Below are 20,520 nucleotides of genomic sequence, written 5' to 3'. Positions count from 1 at the left end.
TTACACTAATGAAATCACAGGTCTGATTAAAAACAAAACAAACAAACACAACATTTGATTTTGTTTCTCCAAGGAAATGAACTATGGTCCCATACAACAAATGTAAGATCCCCAAGTGTTGGAAAATGTGTCAATACAGGCAAGTATACTTTTCTCCCTGAGCTTGTTTCCTCATCTTTAAATGGATATGAGAAATCTTGCAATGACCTACTTCAATTCTACTCTACTCAACATGCATTTACTATGTTTCCCCCTGTAATGCCAATCAATGCAACACACCCGAGGGCAGGTGCTGTGAATATATTTGTATATTTATTTAGGGTTGAATTGCAAAGTAATAAGCTCTCTATTTACTCAAAACCAAATCCTATTCAAGAAACCAAAGCGTTATACAATCAGGAGATCCCAAGCCAAGGTCTTCCCTTACACAGCACATCCCCAGTGGTAGCAGAAAATATAACACCATCTACCCCTAGGTCACAATAGGTTATGATCCCCTCAATTCAGAACAAAATGTACAAGTCCTCTGGGGGGTATGTCTTTCTCTCCACACTGCTGTTGCAGGCTCCCACCTGGCATTCTCGGGTGCACACATGCTTTGATGAGCCCAGAGAGTCCAAGTCCAAATCCTAACACTGTTCCAGTCTCCGCTTCAAAGTCCTGAGGGGCAGCTGGGAGAAAGCCAACAGGGTGGGTCCCAGGGGACCACAGCACTTCCCCCATCCCACCATAGACAACTCCGCTTCCCTGGGTCCCAAGTCAACCCAGGGGCACACGGCAGGAAAGCATACTCACTGCTCCTGTCCTGTTGTAAAGTCACCATCTTGACACAGGGCTAATTTGTGAACAGAGGAGTTTCTCCTCCTTCAGGGTCCGACCACTCCTGGATCCTGCCTGGGTTCACATGCAGACAGCTCCCTGCTCCTGCTCCATATCCCACCTCATGGGAAAAAGGACTGCTCCATTCCAAGCTCTACCTGCTCTTGCCTGGGTCCAGGTACTCTGGCCTGTACCACCCCAACTCCATGACAGCTTATCTTCCTCCAGCACATGGGGAGAGGGTTACTCCAGTCTGGGCTCTGGGCACAGCAAAATAATACATTAACCAGAAAACAACAGATAACTAATCCAGTCTCACTAAGCCCACACTCTCCTTTGGTACTTTATTCCAGTCCAGTGTTTCAGTGTTCTCACAAGGGTTGGTATCAGAGGTGTCTTCTCTCTATCAGAGGTCTCCTCTTCAAGCCTTGATAAGTGATTCACATTCACAGCTGGGGGGGCTCCTTAATAATGGCTAAACATCCTTATATGAGCAAGCCCCCCCAAGGTAGTATCTTGCCTCAGAACATATATATGTGTGTGTGTGTATACATACATGTACATATACATATATATGTATAAAAGGGTGTGTATATATATATATATATATATGTATATATATACCCTTTTAACTAATAAGCTCAGAGCAAGAAGGCACCAAACCTTTGTTACTCAGCACAGCTATGAATTACCAGGGTTCAAAGGAGATTGATCCTTCAGATATTTACAATTTAGTATAAGCCTGGGAAACTGAACTCCAAGAAAAAAAGAATCCCACCTTGCTTACACTTTTCCTCCCCCTGCCCAATGTGCCAAGTATTCTACAGGTGTATCTGTGATATATTTTGGGAGTTCAAAGAAGAAAGTCTTACCTTTACGGAGCTTACATTCTATTAGAGAAAGAGGGGAGAAGGAAGCACTTTGAAAACTCCCAAATTCTATGGAAAAACAAACTATTATTTTCATTATTATTTCCCACTTTCAAGCTTTCAATCTTTCTTTTCAGGAGCCATCGATGATCATTTCTATGACCCCACACCCCAACATGAGACCTGCTTTTGGAAGCTTTTTGAGGAGCTATGAAAAAGAAGAAATCTGTAATTGAATTGAAACCCTGGAGTCACTAGCTTCCTACTCCAGAGCCCCATCATTCCCTGATTTAACAAAGAGAAGAACTGAGAAAAATGTGGGAAACAGTAAGTTGTGATTGGACAGACATATTTTATTTAAGTACTACTTATCTATGTTGACTCAACAGGTGTACTAATATCAGTGAAATGATAATGCAAACTACTTTCTCAATTCCACCAAGGCTTTTAGGTAATATTGGAATAAAAGGACTAATTTTGATCTAGGCAGTGAGACTTTGTTGTGATGAGTCTTTAACACGGACAACAAATCTGAGAATTCTCTGGATGGTCAAGGCAATGCCAGGAGAAATGCCTCTTCCATTCTAAAATCTGACAGGGAATAATCTGAAATATTTCAAGAATAATCCATGAACTAGGGCTAGTGGCTAAAAACATCTAAATATTGCAGCCTTATTCAGGGAACAATTTCCCCAGGTTGGGAATGATTTGGATCTCTGATGTCTCCCCTACTTTTTATTCTTCTATTTTTCCTTGGGGATGAACACAAGATTTCATTGCTGATCATTAAACAAAGTCCTGGAGAAGAAGGGGTCATATCTTACAAAAATCATTCTCAATCACTTTTCCTACTTAGGACAGACAGTGTTGTGTCAGTAATGCTTAATGGTTTGGTGAGAAATGAGATTGACTGACTGTGATGGGATTTGTAGACTCTTTGTTAAGGTCTGTTATATGAGCTTTCTGCCTTATGGATAATTGAAAGTTAATTGCCTTTGATGTATGGATTGGTTTTGCAGATTTTTTTCTACTCTTTTTCTTTTTATTAAAATTCTTTGGTATAAGGGATAACTCTCTAGATGGAGAAGATATACAAGAGGAAGGCTATTGCTGTTCAGTCATTTCAGCTGTGTCTGACTCTTGCTGACCCTATCTAGGGTTTGTTGGGTTTTGTTATGTTTTTTGGCAGAGATACTGGAGTAGTTTGCCATTTCCTTCTCTAATTCATTTTACAGATAAGGAAACTGAGGCAAACAGGGCGAAGGGACTTACTCTGGGTCACACAGTTAGTAAGTGTTTGAAGCCAAATTTGAAGACAAATCTTCAAACAAATCTTCCTGACTCTAGGCCTGGCACTCTATCTACTCTGTCACCTAGCTACCTAAGAGGAAGCCTAGGAGATGTAAAAAAGGAAAGATGTCAGTAAAAATTTATTTTCAAAAAAGAAAACTAACTTCCTAGTACTAAAATATATATTATACTATTCAAGCAGTAGTGGTAATGGTAGTATATGTTAGGCTGAGCTAATGGGGTGTGGGGGCAGCGTTGTCATTCCCTGTCACTGACCTTTCACCTTTGTATGAATCTGATTTCCCCTTTTCCAGCCATTCCCTGGGTTCTTCTCAGAAATTACTTTCTCAGGCTATTCCCTTGGCTTCACCCCATTGGCATGACTTGGTTTTCTTTATAAGCCATACCTACAGGGGGAAAAAACAGTGGAAAAGGAAGGAGTCAAGATATACCTCCCATACCAGAATTTTATCTTAGCCTCCCCCAACCAAAGCTGCTGACGAGTTTACCTATAATGATTCAGGTTTAAGTTTCTCTCTCTGCATCAGTTAAGTTATAAAATTGAATCAACAATTCTCTTTTGTTCATTCTGAGCCTATAGGCCAGGAAATAGCCCTGTAATTGTAAAATTTATCTCCCTCATTCTCACCTGCCTCCAACACCCCACCCCCAACCCCTGGTCTTTTGCTCTCTCTGATACATTTTAGTGAAGAAAAACAAGTCCCTAATGATATGGTTAACAATGTTGTGACAGTTTTTTTTTTTAAAAGACAATTGAAGACATGGTGAGGAGGAAGGAAAATCAGGTTTATAGAATCAAACATAAGCTTCAGGAACAGATTCCAGGTTTCCTGAAAATGGAGAGGCAGGGGAAAGGAGAAGGTTTCAATAATCCTTAAACATTTCAGAGCAGAAAACATTTTAAAATATCACAAAATGTCAATTGTAGATCAATGTCTTCTTCATTCCGCTTATTCATTACTGAAGGAGTTTCTTCAGAATAAGCAGGTCTATTTAGAATTCACTGGATTTCAGATTCAACGTGGACCTCAATTACTGCAAATGGCTCTATTGATGCCCAATTTTTCTAAGGCCAATCTTGGTGTCAGGATATTTTGAGGCATTTTGATGCCTCAAGCTCACTTGTCAGTAAAAGCGCTGTGCTGAGCTTGGCAGAAGACTTTCCTCTCACTCAAAGTCACAGTGAATGCAAGATGAACATTCCAACAGAAGACACTGGTGAGCTGGGGGGGGCCATTTAAGTCTAGTGGCAAGTAATCACCACCAGTTATGACTGCCCCTGCGGCACAGTCCAGTAAAATAGGATTTGCCTAGATCTGCTTCATGGCACCTGGATCCTGCCTTTGAGGCCTGTATTGGTGCTGGCCACTTCCCATTATTACAACCCTGGCTCCCATTTCCATGATGGTTTTTCTTCAAACCACTATTTTTCCATTCAACAACTCGTCCTCATCCTTAGGGGCAGTTTCTCTCAAGTTAGCCTCTTGCTAACTTGAAATATACTTTCTACTCCCTGGTTTCCTCTTTTCCTTTCCCTTAGTTTTAGAGGGCTGACGTCCATCAAAGCCTAGCTCTAAGTACTCACAGGGTCAAGATAGCTCCCTTGGGGAAGAAGGAGAACTTAGATTTCTACTCACCAATGGGATCCAGAATCTTGTCATTGTATATATACACAGAAAAGAGTTATGACAGCACTGATGGAGGGCTAACCTTGGAGTCAGGAAAACCTGTGTTCAAATCCTATATCTGAAACATACCAGCCATTTGACCATGGGAAATTGTTTAACCTCTTAATGACCCAGGCAGCTCAGTACAATTACAGATAAACTGTCAACCTGCGAGAGTAAAGGGAGTTTCTTCAATGGGAATTCCCTATATAGATAAAATTACAGATCCAGTTCCTTCCCCTTACTTAAAAAAAACTCTAAAACCTCAATTTAGATATTAGTTGATTCTTTTAAAGTAGAACATGGTTACCATTTTGAAAGGATCCTACTTCAATGTAGATGGAAAAATTTAAGTTAGATTAAAAAGGAAAAGTCTTACTAAAATGTGAAATGTTGTTACACACTATAAGGTATCTAAAAAAGGTAAGAATTCATATTATCTCCTTCTCTGGATATGTTTGAAAAATGAAATGAACTTTTATTTGACTCGGATGACTTAGGATACTGTTTCCCAACCTTTTGCAGTATGTTGTTGTCGTTTTTCAGTCATGTCCAACTCTTCATGACTCCATTTGAGGTTTTCTTGGCAGAGATAGTGGACTGGTTTGCCATTTCCTTCTTCAGCTCATTTTACAGATGAGGAAACTGAGGCAAACAGGGTTAAGTGATTTGCTCAGGGTCACATAGCTGGTGAGTGTCTGAAGCCAGATTTGAACTCAAGATGAATTTTTGTGACTCCAGGCCTGGCACTCTATCTACTGGGCGACCTAACACCTTTTAAGTGTGAGAACACTTTTTAATATTAAAAATAGCACCTCCTTTATCTCTTTTCCCTACACTCCTAAATATTAATTTATAAACCTTTCTAAATGTTTCTCCTTGACCCTGTCCCCCAGTTTTCTCACCTTTCTACAAGTTCAGAAGATTTCTACACCCATTCAGATGCACACATTGTTTCCTCTTCAACCCAGATGAGAATAAGCTTCTGACATCATCAACCCTCCACCCCCACCTCCTTCCTCTGTATTAGCTCTTCCTTTCACACCCCATTTTATGAGACCATTGTTCCTTTTTACCTTTTCCTACCCAGTTTTGTTTTTTAGAACCACTTCATTATACACAACTAAACCTCAACCTTTCTTTCAAACTCTCTTAGTAATGATGACAGTTTTTAAAATGCTGGTAACATTTTCATATATAATAAGTAAACCGTTTGACTTAGTAACTGCTTTATAATTAGGCTTCAATGTTTTCAAGATAAGGGATGGACTCTTAAAGGGGTGGGTAAAATAAAGAATAGGAAGTTAAGGGAAGAAGATAAGGTAACAGGAATAGGGAAAAAAGAAAGGCTGAGAAAGAAAATAGTGAGTAAAAATAAGATGGAGGAAAATTCACAAATAATAATTTTAACTTTGAATATGAATGGGATGAACACACCCATAAAACAGAAATGGATAGCAGAATGGATTTAAAATCAGAATTCAACATTATGTTGTTTACAGGAAACACATTTAAGAAGGAAAGATACACACAGAGTTAAAATGAAGGGTTAGAGTAGAATTTATTATGCTTCAGCTTAATTAAAATTTTAATTAATTTAATATGCCTGAACAAGTTGTGGTATACAATTATGATGGAATACTACTGTGCTATAAGATATGATGAACTCAGTGATCTTCGAAAAACATGGAAAGACACAAAATGAGCAAAACCAAGAGAACATTATATGTATTATTTTAAGCATGAGTTTGAATAAGTCATTTTGACTATTATAAATACCCAAATTATTTATAAAGGATATATGAGGAAAAATACTACCTGCCTCTGGAGAAAGAACTGACAAATAGAAATATGTATAGAATCATTTCACATGTATATGCCTATTTGTGTCTAATGGTAGCCATCCCTAGGGTTGGGGGGGTGAGAAAAAAGAAATTTACATGATAACTTTATTACATATTTAAAAGGAATAGCAAGTTGTACATAATATACATAATAGAAATGCAGTTTCATGTGCAATCATCTTTTTATTATATGGAAATGTTCATTTTATTCCATAAATTTAAAAAATAATAATAATAAATATTAAAAATAGAAGTAATTCGATTTTTCAAGATCTTCTTCTCCCTCCCTCCCTCACTCCCACCACCTTCCAATTGCCTTTCTCTGTCTCTGTCCCTTGCTCTCTCTCTTTCTCCCTCTCTGTCTCTTTCTATTCCTCTGCCTCATTCTGTTCTACTCTAAAGCATCAGTGAGGAATAGCTGTATCATTCCTCTTTTCTGCCTCTTGCTCCCATGTCATTACTATTGCTGATTGTAAAGGTAGAAAATGACAAGAGGTTACTGTGGATTCAGTCAGGCATCTAAATACGCTTTATTCATCATAACTATATATATATATATATTCATACATATGTATATTTGAAAAACAGTAATAGGCATATTTGCAAAATATTTTATTTACTCAGTCTAGGGAAGTCATGTTTGTTTACATTAGGATTCCTGTATGGATTTGCTGATGAGAAATGAATCCTGACCCATCCCATAACTGGTTTGTATTGTATGCATGCTTGCAGACACACACACGTTCAGACCTAAGTAATGCCTTTGTAACATCCCTTCCAGTTGTCTGATTGAATAATATCTTCCAACCCAAGGAAATTCAAACTAAATGTTTATTAAACACCTACTATGTACACTATTGTGCTATGTGCCAGGGTTTTAAAGATAGAAACTTTAAAAAGTTCTATTCACCAAGGACTAAAGCTAAATCAAACCCTAAACCCAAATTGAGGCAATCCACAATAATTCACTGAATCCCAAGCTCATTCAACCCAACTCTGAGACATGAATTAAACCCAAGTTTAGAATAGGATTGTTTTTAAACTTAGTGAACCATCTAAAATTGACCCCAAACTGTTATTGTTCAGTCATGTCTGACTCTTCATGACTCCATTTGAGGTTACCTTGGCAAAGATCCTGGAATGGTTTGCCATTTCCTTCTCCAGCTCATTTTACAGATAAGGAAACTGAGACAAACAAGTTTAAATGACTTGCCCAGGGCCACACAACTAGGAAGTGTCTGAACTCAGGTCTTCCTGACTCCAGGTGTGGTACTCCATCCACTGAGCCACCTAGCTGCCCCTTAAAACTGTTAAGACTGGAAAATTCTAGATCAGCATATTTTCTCCTTATCATAAGTATATAAAGTCACAGCCTTGGATTCAGGAAGAACTGAGTTCAGTTCCTCCTTCTAGTCACCCTAGATGTGTGGTGTGATCAATTAATTCATTTGATTTCTCTGAGTCTCAAACAGCTAAGTTGCCAAAATTGTGTTGTTCCTACCTCCACACCATCTTTGAAATCTCTCCCCTTGTCTCCATTCACAACATTTCCCTACAACAACCCTGTAAGATGGAACGTGCAAGTCCTGGTATTTTTAAGGGTCAGGATAATGAAGTTCCGAGGGATTATAACTTGCCCATACCCACACAGCTAGCAAGTCAGGGCTGGAATTTGACCCTATCTTTCCTGAGTCTACATCTCATGGTCTTCCTGCTACACTACATTGCCTCTGAAAGATGCTTCCTTTTCAGCACTTTGTGGCCTTTGGGTTTGGCCCAGGTAGTTAGCTACTCAAGAAAACTGAGTGATTGATAAAATATTTTAAATCTCTCCTTCAGTTCTCCTCTCTCCCCAGACAACGGGGCTGCAAACTTGTCTGCCGGATATTGTCCTTACTTTATATATATCTTCAGACAAAAACAAACTGAATTCATTGCCTCTTGTGGGGACAAGGAATGTTGACAGTATAAAGACTGAAATTATTTAAGGTCCTTTGTAGTTTTTCTCATCAGACAGAGACTCCCTAGAATTCCAAAGTGGTTGACCACATAGTTTATTCAAGGGCCTTTGTGGGAAGGTGCTAAATCCCCTAGGACTTGAGAATCGATGGTATGAGGTGTCTTTATCTCTCTCTCTCTCTCTCTCTCTCTCTCTCTCTCTCTCTCTCTCTCTCTCTCTCTCTCTTTCTCTCTGTTTCTCTCACTGTCTCTGTCTCTCTGTCTCTTTCTGTCTCTGTCTCTGTCTCTGTCTCTCCTTGTTTTGCAAAACCATCTTTGGTAGTATGGGTGTCCATTAGGAAACCTACTTTGAACTAATTTTCTAAACAGGTAATTACAAAGAGCTAGATTCTTCCAGAGCTCTGGCTTTCCCTCTATTTGTAACTAGGAAGCAGAGTAATACAAGGAAACGTGCTGGATTCAGAGCTAGAGCACCTGGCTTTGAATGCCAAGGCATGCACTTACCATCTATGACATGGATAAGGCATTTTGGCTTAATGAGCTTCAGTTTCCTCATTTGTAAAATGAAGAGACTAAATTACTTGATCTCCAATACACCTTCTAGCTCTAAAACTATCAGCTTACCTCTTATAGATCACTAGGTTAATATCAAGTGAAACAGAGAAAAGATAAAGCCTAAGAGATTTAGCGAACCTACCAATGGCCTAATTCTCAAGGGTCAGAGGCAGAGGGAAAATAGGGGCTTCGTACAGGGTATTTAGTATTATTTTCATCACTTAGGAGCTCTGTGACTTCTTGTTCCTTAAGAAACCAAGGTAATAAATAGACTTTATGATTTAGGTAACAGCTGGACTCAGACCTATCTCAGTGATGTACTTTCTGTGTGAGTGGGATAAATGAAAGCTTTAGTTTCCTCATTTGTAAAATGAGAGGGTTGGATTCAATGGCTTCTAAGATCCCTTCTATCTCTAAATCTTGGATCTCCTCATCCTACGAACTTTGGAGGATCCTCCAAATCTAAGAGTCTGATTCTCCAAATAGCACAAAAGATTTTGCTGACATTATATACTATGTAAAATCCTCCCCATAACTCCCTCTTGGTAGATCAGAAGGGAGAGAAGTTATTATTACCTCCTATTATCTTTCAAGCAGAGAAATAAGGAAACAGATATGCACATAGTTTTCTTAAAGTTACACAGTATTTCATGGAAACCTCATACCATAATTACAATAGCCTCCTGGTCTATCTTTCTGACTCCTGATTTTCCCTTTCTCCACCCATCCCTCATAGTCCTTCCCCTTATTTTGTCATTCCCTATCTCAAAAACCCTTACTGGATCCCTGTTTTCTTCTGGAGCAGATATAGTTCCAAAATCAGACTTCACCCCACCAATCCTATTTTCTCTTTCACTGCTTCTTAATGTGCAAATGTGCTTTGATCTCTGTGCCAAACGAGCCTTCCTTACTATCTCCCATGTACACCATACTCACAACTCACTTTCAGATCTCTGCTGGGGCTTTCTCCTCATTTTCCCCCAACCTTGGAAAGCCTTTCTTAATTTTTTCCTGTTTTATATCTGACTAATTGATCAAGTGCCATCTTTTTCCTGGTCTGGCAAAATGAACCCACATTGATCTTTCCTTTATCTTCTTACTTTTATTATTCTTATCTATACTATACAATCTGTGCCTTATCCTATATGGTCCTGTCTTCTAATATATTACATAATTTGTATAGCATAATTTATCATGTCCATATATCAGCATGTGGTTTTGTTATGTACAATGCTACCTACAATTAAATCAGGGAGCAAGAAGGGGAAGGGATCTCAGAACCAATCTAATCCAACCCTTTCATCTTATAGATGAGAAAAATGGAAGCCCAGGCAGCCTAAACTGCTAAACGTCACATAGTCCAATCAAGTCAACAAGCATTTATTAAGTACCTACTATGTGCCAGACATTGCGCAATGTGCTGGGTACACAAAGAAAAGCAAAAGGCAATCCGTCTTCCAGAAGCTCTCTATCTAATGGACAAGTAGGTGACACAGTGGATAGAGTGCCAAACCTGGAGTTAGGAAGGCCTTAGTGAAGTCAAATCTGACCTCAGACACTTGCCCAGTGATCCTAGGCAAGTCACTTGATTCTGTTTGCCTCAGTTTCCTCATCTATAAAATGGGGATAATAATAGCTCCTACCACCTAGGATTTTTTTTATAAGATCAAATGAGATATTTATAAAGTACTTAGCAAAGTATCTGATACATAGTAACTGATATAGAAATGCTAGCTATTAGTATTAACAGAGGAGACACCTTACTATATCCTCAAGGACCCCAGCATACGCAGGAGGGGCTGCTGTACAACTTCTAAGATCTGCTTTTCTAAAAGGAAAACAACTTTTGAGGGGTCAACAATCACTTTAATCAAACACATATATCATTCACTTAGTTCAGGGGGAAAAGTCAGCACCCTGAGCTTCAGAGAAAATACAAACAGAGAAATAAAAGCCAGCAGACAGAGCTTCCACCTGTCTGACTATAAGCAATACATAGATTATAGATCAACACACAGATCCAACTGTCTGACCGTTACATACATACATAGTTACCAGAGAGAGAAGCACCAACTTCTGGGTTTGTAAAGCCCGGGAGTTCTTTCGTGGCTCCCCAGAGTCTCCTCTGGCCAAACAAACACTTCCGATGAGTAAGTCTCAAAATAAAACCTCACCTCAGAATATTTATACACTTTTTTTCAGAGTAGGGTGCACAACCCTCTGACCCTGCCTCAGTAGAAATTAACAAAAGGTATTGAGGCCTATTAACGGGAGGGGAAGATCTTTAACTCTTCTTCCCACCCACCATTAAACTCACATTAACATTCCGTTTACAAGTAACTATGTACAAACAAGATAAAGGATAAATTGAAAATGATCAAGAGAGGGAAGGCACTAGCATTAAGGGGGACCAGGAAAAGCTTCTTACAGAAGGTAGGATTATAACTTGGCTTTGACGGTAGAAGGAGAGTAGGGAGAATTTCAGTCTTAGGGTTCAGCCAATGAAAACACATGTTGTCAGGAGATGGAATGTCTTATTCAAGGAACAGAAAGGAGGCCATTATCACTGGATTGCAGACATAAGAGGGAGTAAGATATAAGTAAACTAGTAAGGCAGGATAAGGCAAGTTACAAAGGCCTTTGAAGGCCAAATGGAGGATTTTATATTTGATCCTGGAGGTGCCATTGGAGAAAGCCCAAGAGAAAAGATTTGAACCTTGGTCTCCTGGGTCTAGAACTAATGCTTGATCCACTGTAGCACACCCCAACTTCATGTATATATGTGTGGTCTCCTCAGCTACATTATGTGTTCCTTTTGAACAGAGACTAGGGGCATCTTCATAACTATTTTGTAGCCCACAGAGTGAGCTCCTAGTCTTGAGTGCTCAATATAAATGCTTGAGCCTGAATAAGAACCCGGGACAGAAATCTAATCCATGACTCCTAGGTCAAGGCACTGTTCCACAAGGGTGGTCTCTATGAAATCTTTTGCCCTGTCATCTGCATAGTGGTCCTGGGCTCCACAGAAGCCCCTGATTGTTTTCCTTGTCATTGGTTCCACCATTGCAAATGCCTGTGACTTCACCAAGCCCTGCCCTATCCCCTTTGCAGAGATAAGCTTAATAACTCATCCCTGCATAAGTCATGTCAGTTATACAATTAAACACTCTCTCTCCCCATGATGGAGGTTTATGGAGGTATAAATCACCACCAAAAGGCAATTTAGTGCAGACAGGAATTTTATTGAGGGATGCAGATCCCCTGGGCTTGTCTGGAAAATGAGAAACATATTCAAAGACCAAGTGTCCTGCAGGGTGTAAGATTCGTTGGGGCTACAAAGAGGCACGTCTAGACTGAGATTTAACTTTCTCATTTAAATCAAGTAAAATGGAATTCCCTTGGATATGATTACCTAAGACTTTCTGCCTTTGATTATGGATGACAGAGCCCAGTGGCTTGAACTGCAGAAATTATACTGTTGTAAAGGACCCTGTCCAATGTCCAGGAAGTAAACAGGAGCTGAGGTATGGCAAATGACCCCTGAACTTAGCAGCATTTTCACATCCTGACCAGACACTTTCCCTGACTGGAGAACAGAGACTGTGGTTTTGCAGAGTCTTCTGTGGCTTTTTTTTTTTTCCCCTCAGAGGGCCTTTGCATTTTTCCCCCTAAAATATGAAGAAACCCTTCGGGTTTCCTTCTAATGGTACTTTCACTCAGTAAAAATGAGTCAAGCTAAAAAGGCAATTTATGGGAATTCATTCTGAAAGGAAAAGCACACATATGTATATACTTACATACATGCATATATATACACACACATATATGTGTGCATATGTGTGTGTATATATTTATGTGTATCTATATATGCCTGAATCAAAGTTATAGAAAGAAATGGGCAGGGGCAGGGAGAGGGAGGCTCAGCTGATCTAATTGGGGTTAGTTTTTGTTTTTGTTCATATCTTTTTTATTCTGCCTTTAACAAACACCAAATTTAAAAAAAAAGCATTTCCTTATACATTGTAGAAAAAGAAAGAGAATATTATACATTAAACAAAAAATCTCTATTACGTAGATCTTGCTTTTCTTTTAAAATTTACGAGGTCTGTATTCCAAAGAGATTTAATAAGCAGGGGGAGGGGGAGGACATACTTATATAAAAATATTTAAAGCAGTTCTTTTTGTGGTGGCAAAGAAATGAAAATTGAGGGGATGCCCATCAATCAGGAAAGGGCTAAATAAGTTGTGGCATATGGTTGTGGAATACTATTGTGCTATAAGAAATGATGAGCAGGATAATTTTAGAAAAAGCTGAGAAGACTTATATGAACTGATGCAAAGTGAACAGAACCAGGAGAGTATTGTACATAGTAACAGTAACATTGTTCCTTGAAGAACTGTGAATGACTTAGCTATATTCTCAGCAATATGATAATCTAAAATATTCCCAAATAACTAATGATGAAGCATACTATCCACCTCCAGAGAAAGAACTGTTATTGTTTGAATACAGATGGAGGTATGCTATTTTCACTTTCTTTCATTTCTTTTCTTTTATTGAATCTTCTTGTATAAAATGAAGAATATGGAAGTGTTTTACATGACTGCACATGTATAACCTATATCTGATTGCTTATTTTCTCAGGGAGGGAGGAGGAAAAGGAGGGTTGCATTTGGAACTCTAAACTTAAAAAAAATAAGATGTTAAAAATTGTTTAACATGAAAAATAAAATATATATTAAAAAGAAAAAAATGACAAGCAGGGTGCTTTCAGAAAAACCTGGGAAGACTTATATGAACTCACACAAAGTGAAGTGAACAGAACCAGGAGAACATTATTTATCTTTCCTTCCTAAGTTGCAAAAACAAGAATATGCTAGGTAGATTTATAGAATGCTAGAACTGGAGAGGCATCAGGGGTCATTTGGTCCAAGTGCTTCATTTTCCAGATAAGGAAACTGAAGTCTGGAAGTGACAGACATCCTGTCAACCCTAATGCCTCTGTTTAGATCCTCCCACCTGCATCCAATTCATTCATCCTTACCACATCTCTGCTAAGTCTTGGGTAGGGCAGATCCCTCTCCCAGAATTGCCGATGTCTGTTTGACTTCTGAGTCATACTTCACTGAGTTTCCTTGTGAAAGTATGGGACTTTTGCTAAGTGTTGTCATACTTTCCCATACACACACTATACATCAGCTTTGAAGATCTATTCCCTGTTCTAGTCCATAGGGAACCCTCCTCCCTTGACCAAGTTCCTGATATCTGGAATATTGTTTATAAGGAGACAGATGGGTCTCACAATGGCAGTGTGATGGTCCTTCTATTATGCTTACTTCCATGAGCATTTCCTGCCTTATGAACCTGATCTGGTGAATGCTGCAAAAATTCTGGTCCTGAGGATAGAGACTGCACCTGTGATTTCATCAATATGGAGAACTCCCAGATGAGAAAACTCTGTCTATCAAGGCTGGATGGCAACTACTTGACAACTTATAGTCTAAGAGGACTGCCGAGAGCAGGATTTTTTAAACTTTTTCCTCTAGGGAATCCCTTTTCTGTGTGGCCTGAGGGCATGTGCATTGCAAATTGTACATGCTTTGTGTTCAGAACCAAGACTGCAGTGAAGTTATGAGATGCAAAAAGGCAAGCTCTGCCAGCTTCCTCACCTATAAAATGAGGGGACTAGATTGAATGACCTCTCAGTTTCCTTCTCTCTCTAAATCTATCTCCATATCTCTGAGAACATATAGTGACAGGGTAGTGATATCACTACATCAGCTTGGGATGTCATATATCTATGCTATGTTTACATCGATGTTCTTACTGGTAAGAGTACGTGTGAGGAGATGGATAGCATGTTTGACTTGGAGTTCAATTGCCACAAATTCAAATCACACCTCTAATACTTAATAACTATATGGCCATAGCCAGATCACTTAGCCTCAGTTTACTCATTTGCAACATGGGGATAAAATCTGTACCGACAACTTTCAAGGGTTGTTATGAGGTTCATTTATAAAACTCTGTTCTCTTTGACCACATTTTTCCTAGAGTCATGGATGCTTAAGTTGGAAGAGACCTTTGACATCATTTTTGCCCAGTCCCATCATTTGAGAAATAGGGAAACTCACACAAAGAAATCATGTAACTTGTTCAGGATCACACAGGTAGTTAATAGTGAGACCAAGACACAAAGTCATGTGCTTCAAGTTAGAAAAGGTCTTATTCATTTAGTACATCCCAACCATTTTAACAGATAGGAAACTGAGGCGCAGTTAAACTCACACAGTTAATAAAGTGGCAAAATCTGGATTCAAAGCTAGGTCTCCTGACTCTAGAGACAGTGTTCTTTCCAAAACACCATGTCGTCTGCTCCAGATGTCTCTTTGTCTCTGGGGAGTAACATAAGCTCTGACATCTACCATCTGCAACGTGTCCCTGAAATGCCTCAGTCTGAGAGTTGGACTGCTCATTGCTCCAAGTGGCAACTGCCCAGCATCATGTCAATTCCTAATTAGCAGGAATAGTGCTTGGTTTCCCAGGTGAGATGAAGTTACGATGGAAAAGGTCAAGAAAAGCAGGAAAAATAGAAACAAGATACTGTATGATGTGTTATCCTGAGGCAAAGGGCCACCTGTTGAGGGTTGTGTTTTGTGTTTGCCTTTTGACATCACAACTTAGGGGTTGGAGACATTCTGCTCTGGTCTACCAGCTACTTGGGTTGAGGAATCAAGGTTGCTAGTGTGGCTTAGAACTTCAGGTTGTCTCAAGAAAGAGAAATTCTGAAAGACTGTCCTTGAAACGCAAAGCCTGGTAGGAGAAAAAACAGAACCCCTGGCTGATAAAGAGGAGACTGAAAAATAGGAGGTTATGTGCGAGGTTCTCCGGTGCAAAAGCTGTGAGCACAGTCCTAATAGGATAGGCTAGTGGAAAGAAACTGTTTCATGCATGAAAAAGACCTGGTTTCAAGTTCAGTCTATAGTACATGATGCTGAACATCTGTATGAAAAGTAATTTTAAAAGCTTGATTTTCTAGATGCTTCTAAAGCTCTAATATTTATCTAAAATAACATCTAACATAAAAACATGTCTAAATATTTCTAAAATCTGGTTGGCCTACATATTTGGATATTTGACTGAAAATTCCATTTCCAACCAGATGTTTGGCATCATGTCGGTCCAGACTAAGTGTTGGATCTGCCAGTGAATGATGTAGGAGCCTTGGACAAATCATTTAACTTTTTGTTATCCATATTTCCCCAGCTATAATATGGGAGTAGGGGACGAAGGTTTAGAAAAAGCTCCTATTTATCGAACTATCATCATCACTTCAGATTTTTTATGTCTCATGAACAACAAACGTTGATTTTAAAATTAATGAAGTATTAATACCCACCCCACCTTTATATTTCTAATTCATCTTTTTTTGAAGTACACTTTTCCCTCCCTAAACCTTACATTTGCTAAATCAGTACATCAAGAAATGGAAGTAAGATCGTACATAAATTAATCAAGTATCTATCAATGGTTCCATCTAATGACCTTTAAATTCCGTACTCCAATTCCTTTTTTTGTTTGTTTTATTCTCATAATATCCTACTAAGGTAATATCCTGGTATTACTATATCTATTTTAGTATATGAGTAGGGAAAGTGAAGGGCAGCTAGGTGGCACCAGGAAGATCTAAGTTCAAATCTGACCTCAGACACTTACCAGCTATGTGATCTTAGTCAAGTCATTTAACAGTTTGCCTGTAAAATGCGCTGGAGAAGAAAATGGCAAAGTACCCCAGTATCTTTCCCAAGAAAACCCCCAAATGACGTCATGAAGATTCAGCCACAACTGAAATAAATGAACAACAATAACCAAAAGGGGATTGAGACTAAGAAAGAATCACACTTTTAGTCAGTCTTGGAAGCAGTTTCTTGATTCCTGGCCAGAGCCACATTCAAGAAATTTTATACTACTTGAACTTCAGATCTAGTTATAGGACACATAAATATATGCATAAGTGTGTGTCTATATGTAGGTGTGAGTATCCATACCTAGGAAAAAGTAATAGCTGATTTGTTTTGTATGAGCTTTAGTGATACATGAGGTATGGGTTGAAATTATTCTGTTTTCTAGATGATGGGAAAAGTTGATATTTGTGAGAGAGATAATTAGTTAGGCAATAATTAAGTGAGAATGTAGGTGAATGCCAAATGCCTGTTAACAGTTAGGAAGCACATAAATGTTAGAGTTGGACAAGATCCTGGAGACAGTCTAAACCAATTCCTTCATTTTAAGAATAAGAAAACTACATGCCTCATCTCAAGTGACACAGGTAGTTAGCAGTGGGGCATGGTTTAGAACCTGTAGGTTTTCCCTTTAAATGCAGTATTCTTTCTTGATTGCCTGAAAGGAAGCCTGGGATTATAAAATGGGCAAATGAGATCTGTCTAGAGCACTTTGATCAGTATATCACAGATGGGGATTAGGCTGTTCTAGTGCATATGACATTATTTTTGTAGGGAGAACAGCAAACTATGATATGGGCTTTGGCCAGAAACTTTAGCTCAAAAATAAATCAGCCTTGGTAGTTTGAGAATTATTCTATCTATGCTAGAGACTCCTATTAAATATACTTTCCATAATCTGCAGCCCCATTTCTTATATTTCTGTATATTTCACTTTTCCCTTATGAATAAAGCTAAGAGAATGTTTTCTTGTGATGCAGAGATAAGAGGGAAAACATGGAACAGGTGCTCGAATCAGTCACCAAGACATGTATGGTAGCCATGAAAGAAAAAAGGAGAAAGGCAATTAAGAATCAGTTATTGGGCATCTGTGAAGCCAACTAGCCAGGGTGAGGGACAAAGGAGTTTGGGAGACTTGGGGAATCAAGTTAGTTTTTAGAAATCAATGGAGTTAAGAACATAATAAGGAGAAAAAGAGTACCCATACTTAGGCGAGTATATGTTGGATCAATTCTGAGATGAGGACCCAGGAAACCCGCACAGTCAGCACTGCCTATAGTGTCATCCGAATAAAAGCAGCTCCTTTGCCTCACCCATCTAGAACATTACTCTCTATAATCAAGGGCTTTAGTGAAATCATTTATACAAATCAGCCAGAAGCAAAAGGCATCTCAGAATTCAGTTTCTTAGAAGGGGCCTCAGAGGCCATATAATCTAATATAAACCTGAAAAAAATTCTCTTCTAAAATCCACAACTTTTTATCTGACTTTTACTTAAAGGCTTCTAGACTCATGGCTTCCTGGGATAAGACACTCTACTTTTTTCTGTCTTCATCTCTATTTTGCTGTCTCTTAAGCAACTTGGTGGCACAGTAGAAAGGCTTAGAGTCAGGAAGATGACTTCAGATCTATCCTCAGACACTAGTTGTGTGAACCTGGGAAAATAACAATCTCTGTCTACCTCAGTTTCCTTCTCTGTAAAATGGGGATAATCATAGCACCTATCTCCCAAGGCTGTTGTGAGAATAAAATATTTGGAAAGTGCATAGCACAGTACCTGGCACATAGTAGGAACTTAATAAATGTTTATTCCCTTCCCTTCCCCTCTGTGCCACTGCCTCTCTCTCTTTCCTGAATTATGATTTTATCATTGCAGGGAGCTCTTTGTGTGAAAATTCCCTGCACTCTTACAGGTTAGCAATTTGTCTATACTACATAGTTTCAGAGACTTGCCTTGGGCCATCAAAATGTTAAGAGATTTGTCCATGGTATCTAGCTAGTATATGTCAAAGGAGGAACTTGAACCCAGGTCTTTCTGATTCCAAGGATGCCCCCTGCATTCAATACTTAATGTTGCCTTTCTGCTTGTATTATGATTTGTTCCTTACATTGTGCCTAAATCAGCCTCTATGTAATTTCCACTCGTTCCTAGTTGAACGCCAATCTTCAGTAAAGAGTATACCAGGGGTGGGGAACCTACAACCTCGAGGCCACATGTGGCCCTCTAGGTCATCAAGAATGATCTTTTGACAAATCCCAAAGGATTTGTTCTGTGAAGTTCAGATTCAGTCAAAGGGCTGTACTTGAGAACCTAGAGGGCCACATGTGGCCTTGAAACCATAGGTTTCCCAACCCTGGCCTATATTATACTATATTATACTCCCTGACTCTCTCTTTACCTGTGCACATCCCATTAGGATCCTAGAACCCCAAGAAGGTCTATGCTAGGAGTGTGAACCTGAGACATAATCACCATTTCCTAAGTGACATAATCAGAGCAACATTGGGCAGCTGCTGGGAGGTAGGAGGTAACTAGGAGACTAGGAGACTAGGGAAGTAGGGCCATTTGTTTAACAGAAGCCCTTGGTTTAGAATAGCCATTGTTCAAATACCTATTGGTCAGTTTCCTGGCATTGGAGCCAACTGGAAGAAAAGAGCAGAGTTGGCTGTTTGCTCTAGTCTATACAAATGCAAGCCCTCCTCTGTAGTTTACAAGTCATTATCACGTCATACCATCGGCTTGACTCAGGCAAGCATGTAAACAAAATGACCTACTCTGAAGAAACAGTGAAAGAGAAGAGTTGTTTGGTCTGCTGTCAGGAACACATCGTTGGAATATTTTAACCCCAGTCCAAAAGGCACAACAACAACAAAGATGGTGTTAGATAAACTATTAGGCTTGCTTTTCCTTTGCCCCACATGATTTTCAAAGGAATGAGACTTTGACACAACTGTTTGTTTGGCCAGCATAGAATTCCTAACGTTGTTCAGCTACCTATGTTATAATAATAATAGCTCATATTTAGAAAGGAACTGGAGAAAGCCTATGGGTCTGTTCTCTGAGAATCAGCCTCACAGCCTACGAGGAGGCTTTATCACCAAAAGACTGGCCCCAAGATAACTAAATTGGTGATTCAAGAAATAGAGGAGATGCCTTTTCTTCAGTGACAGTGGTAGAGAATCAGAAAGAAGGGGAGAGGGCACAGTCGCTCCTGAGAATCACACAGTGCTTTAATTGTCTCCAAATGTTCACCTACCTCTTGGTCTCCTTTATTTGTCATCTTTGTCCTCTGATCAATGAACTGAGCTACACCTCATCCGTCAAGGGAGGATGAAAAAGTCCAGAGACCACGGAAGCCAGCATACGGTCAATCTCCTTCCTGAACAGAGAAATGAAAGCCAATGACAATTTGAGTACACACTCATTTCTAAAACATTACAGTAAATTTACTTTACAAAAAAGCAAAAAAAGCAGATAAAAAAATGCTGACAGGAAGCTATTCAAACCTCCAGCTAAGGGAAGCTATGCTTGGACTCCTTAGCCCAGTATATACAACTAAGAGAAATACCATTAGGTCATTTCTATGGGATGAACACCCTAGAGACGCAAGACTATTTGTTTAATAAAAACAGTTGGTTTAGAATAGTCATTATTCAAATACCCCTGGGCTATGGTATGTAGTTATGTGGGCAACCTGGTGTTTCTTTTGTTTTTAATTAGCCAATCAACAAGCATTTACTAAACACCTACTA

The 20,520-nt window shown here is 39.1% G+C and overlaps 1 protein-coding gene and 1 long non-coding RNA gene across 3 annotated transcripts in view; one reads left to right on the top strand and one right to left on the bottom strand.

Moving 5' to 3' along the window:
• Positions 1-285: 285 nt before the first annotated feature.
• LOC140500836 (uncharacterized) lies at positions 286-20,219 on the bottom strand. 2 transcript variants are annotated; one of them, XR_011965905.1, is made up of 3 exons: positions 20,025-20,196; positions 796-3,385; positions 286-671 (listed from the first exon to the last, which is right to left on the bottom strand). It is a non-coding gene; the product is annotated as an uncharacterized lncRNA (long non-coding RNA). The 2 variants fall into 2 exon arrangements; XR_011965904.1 differs by having other exon boundaries at positions 286-3,385; positions 20,025-20,219.
• The window catches only part of NEDD9 (neural precursor cell expressed, developmentally down-regulated 9), a 146,370-nt gene continuing 127,775 nt past the window's right edge, over positions 1,926-20,520 (top strand). The window contains exon 1 of the mRNA XM_072603822.1: positions 1,926-2,015. Within this exon, the coding sequence (XP_072459923.1) occupies positions 2,004-2,015 (12 nt within the window). The 5' untranslated portion in view covers positions 1,926-2,003. The remainder of the gene's footprint in view (positions 2,016-20,520) is intronic.

The sequence above is a fragment of the Notamacropus eugenii genome, chromosome 4 (genome assembly GCF_028372415.1).
Source record: "Notamacropus eugenii isolate mMacEug1 chromosome 4, mMacEug1.pri_v2, whole genome shotgun sequence".
Classification (NCBI taxonomy): Eukaryota; Metazoa; Chordata; class Mammalia; order Diprotodontia; family Macropodidae; genus Notamacropus; species Notamacropus eugenii.
The sequence above is the reverse complement of the archived record's forward strand: the minus strand, read 5'-3'. Positions and strand labels throughout refer to the sequence as shown.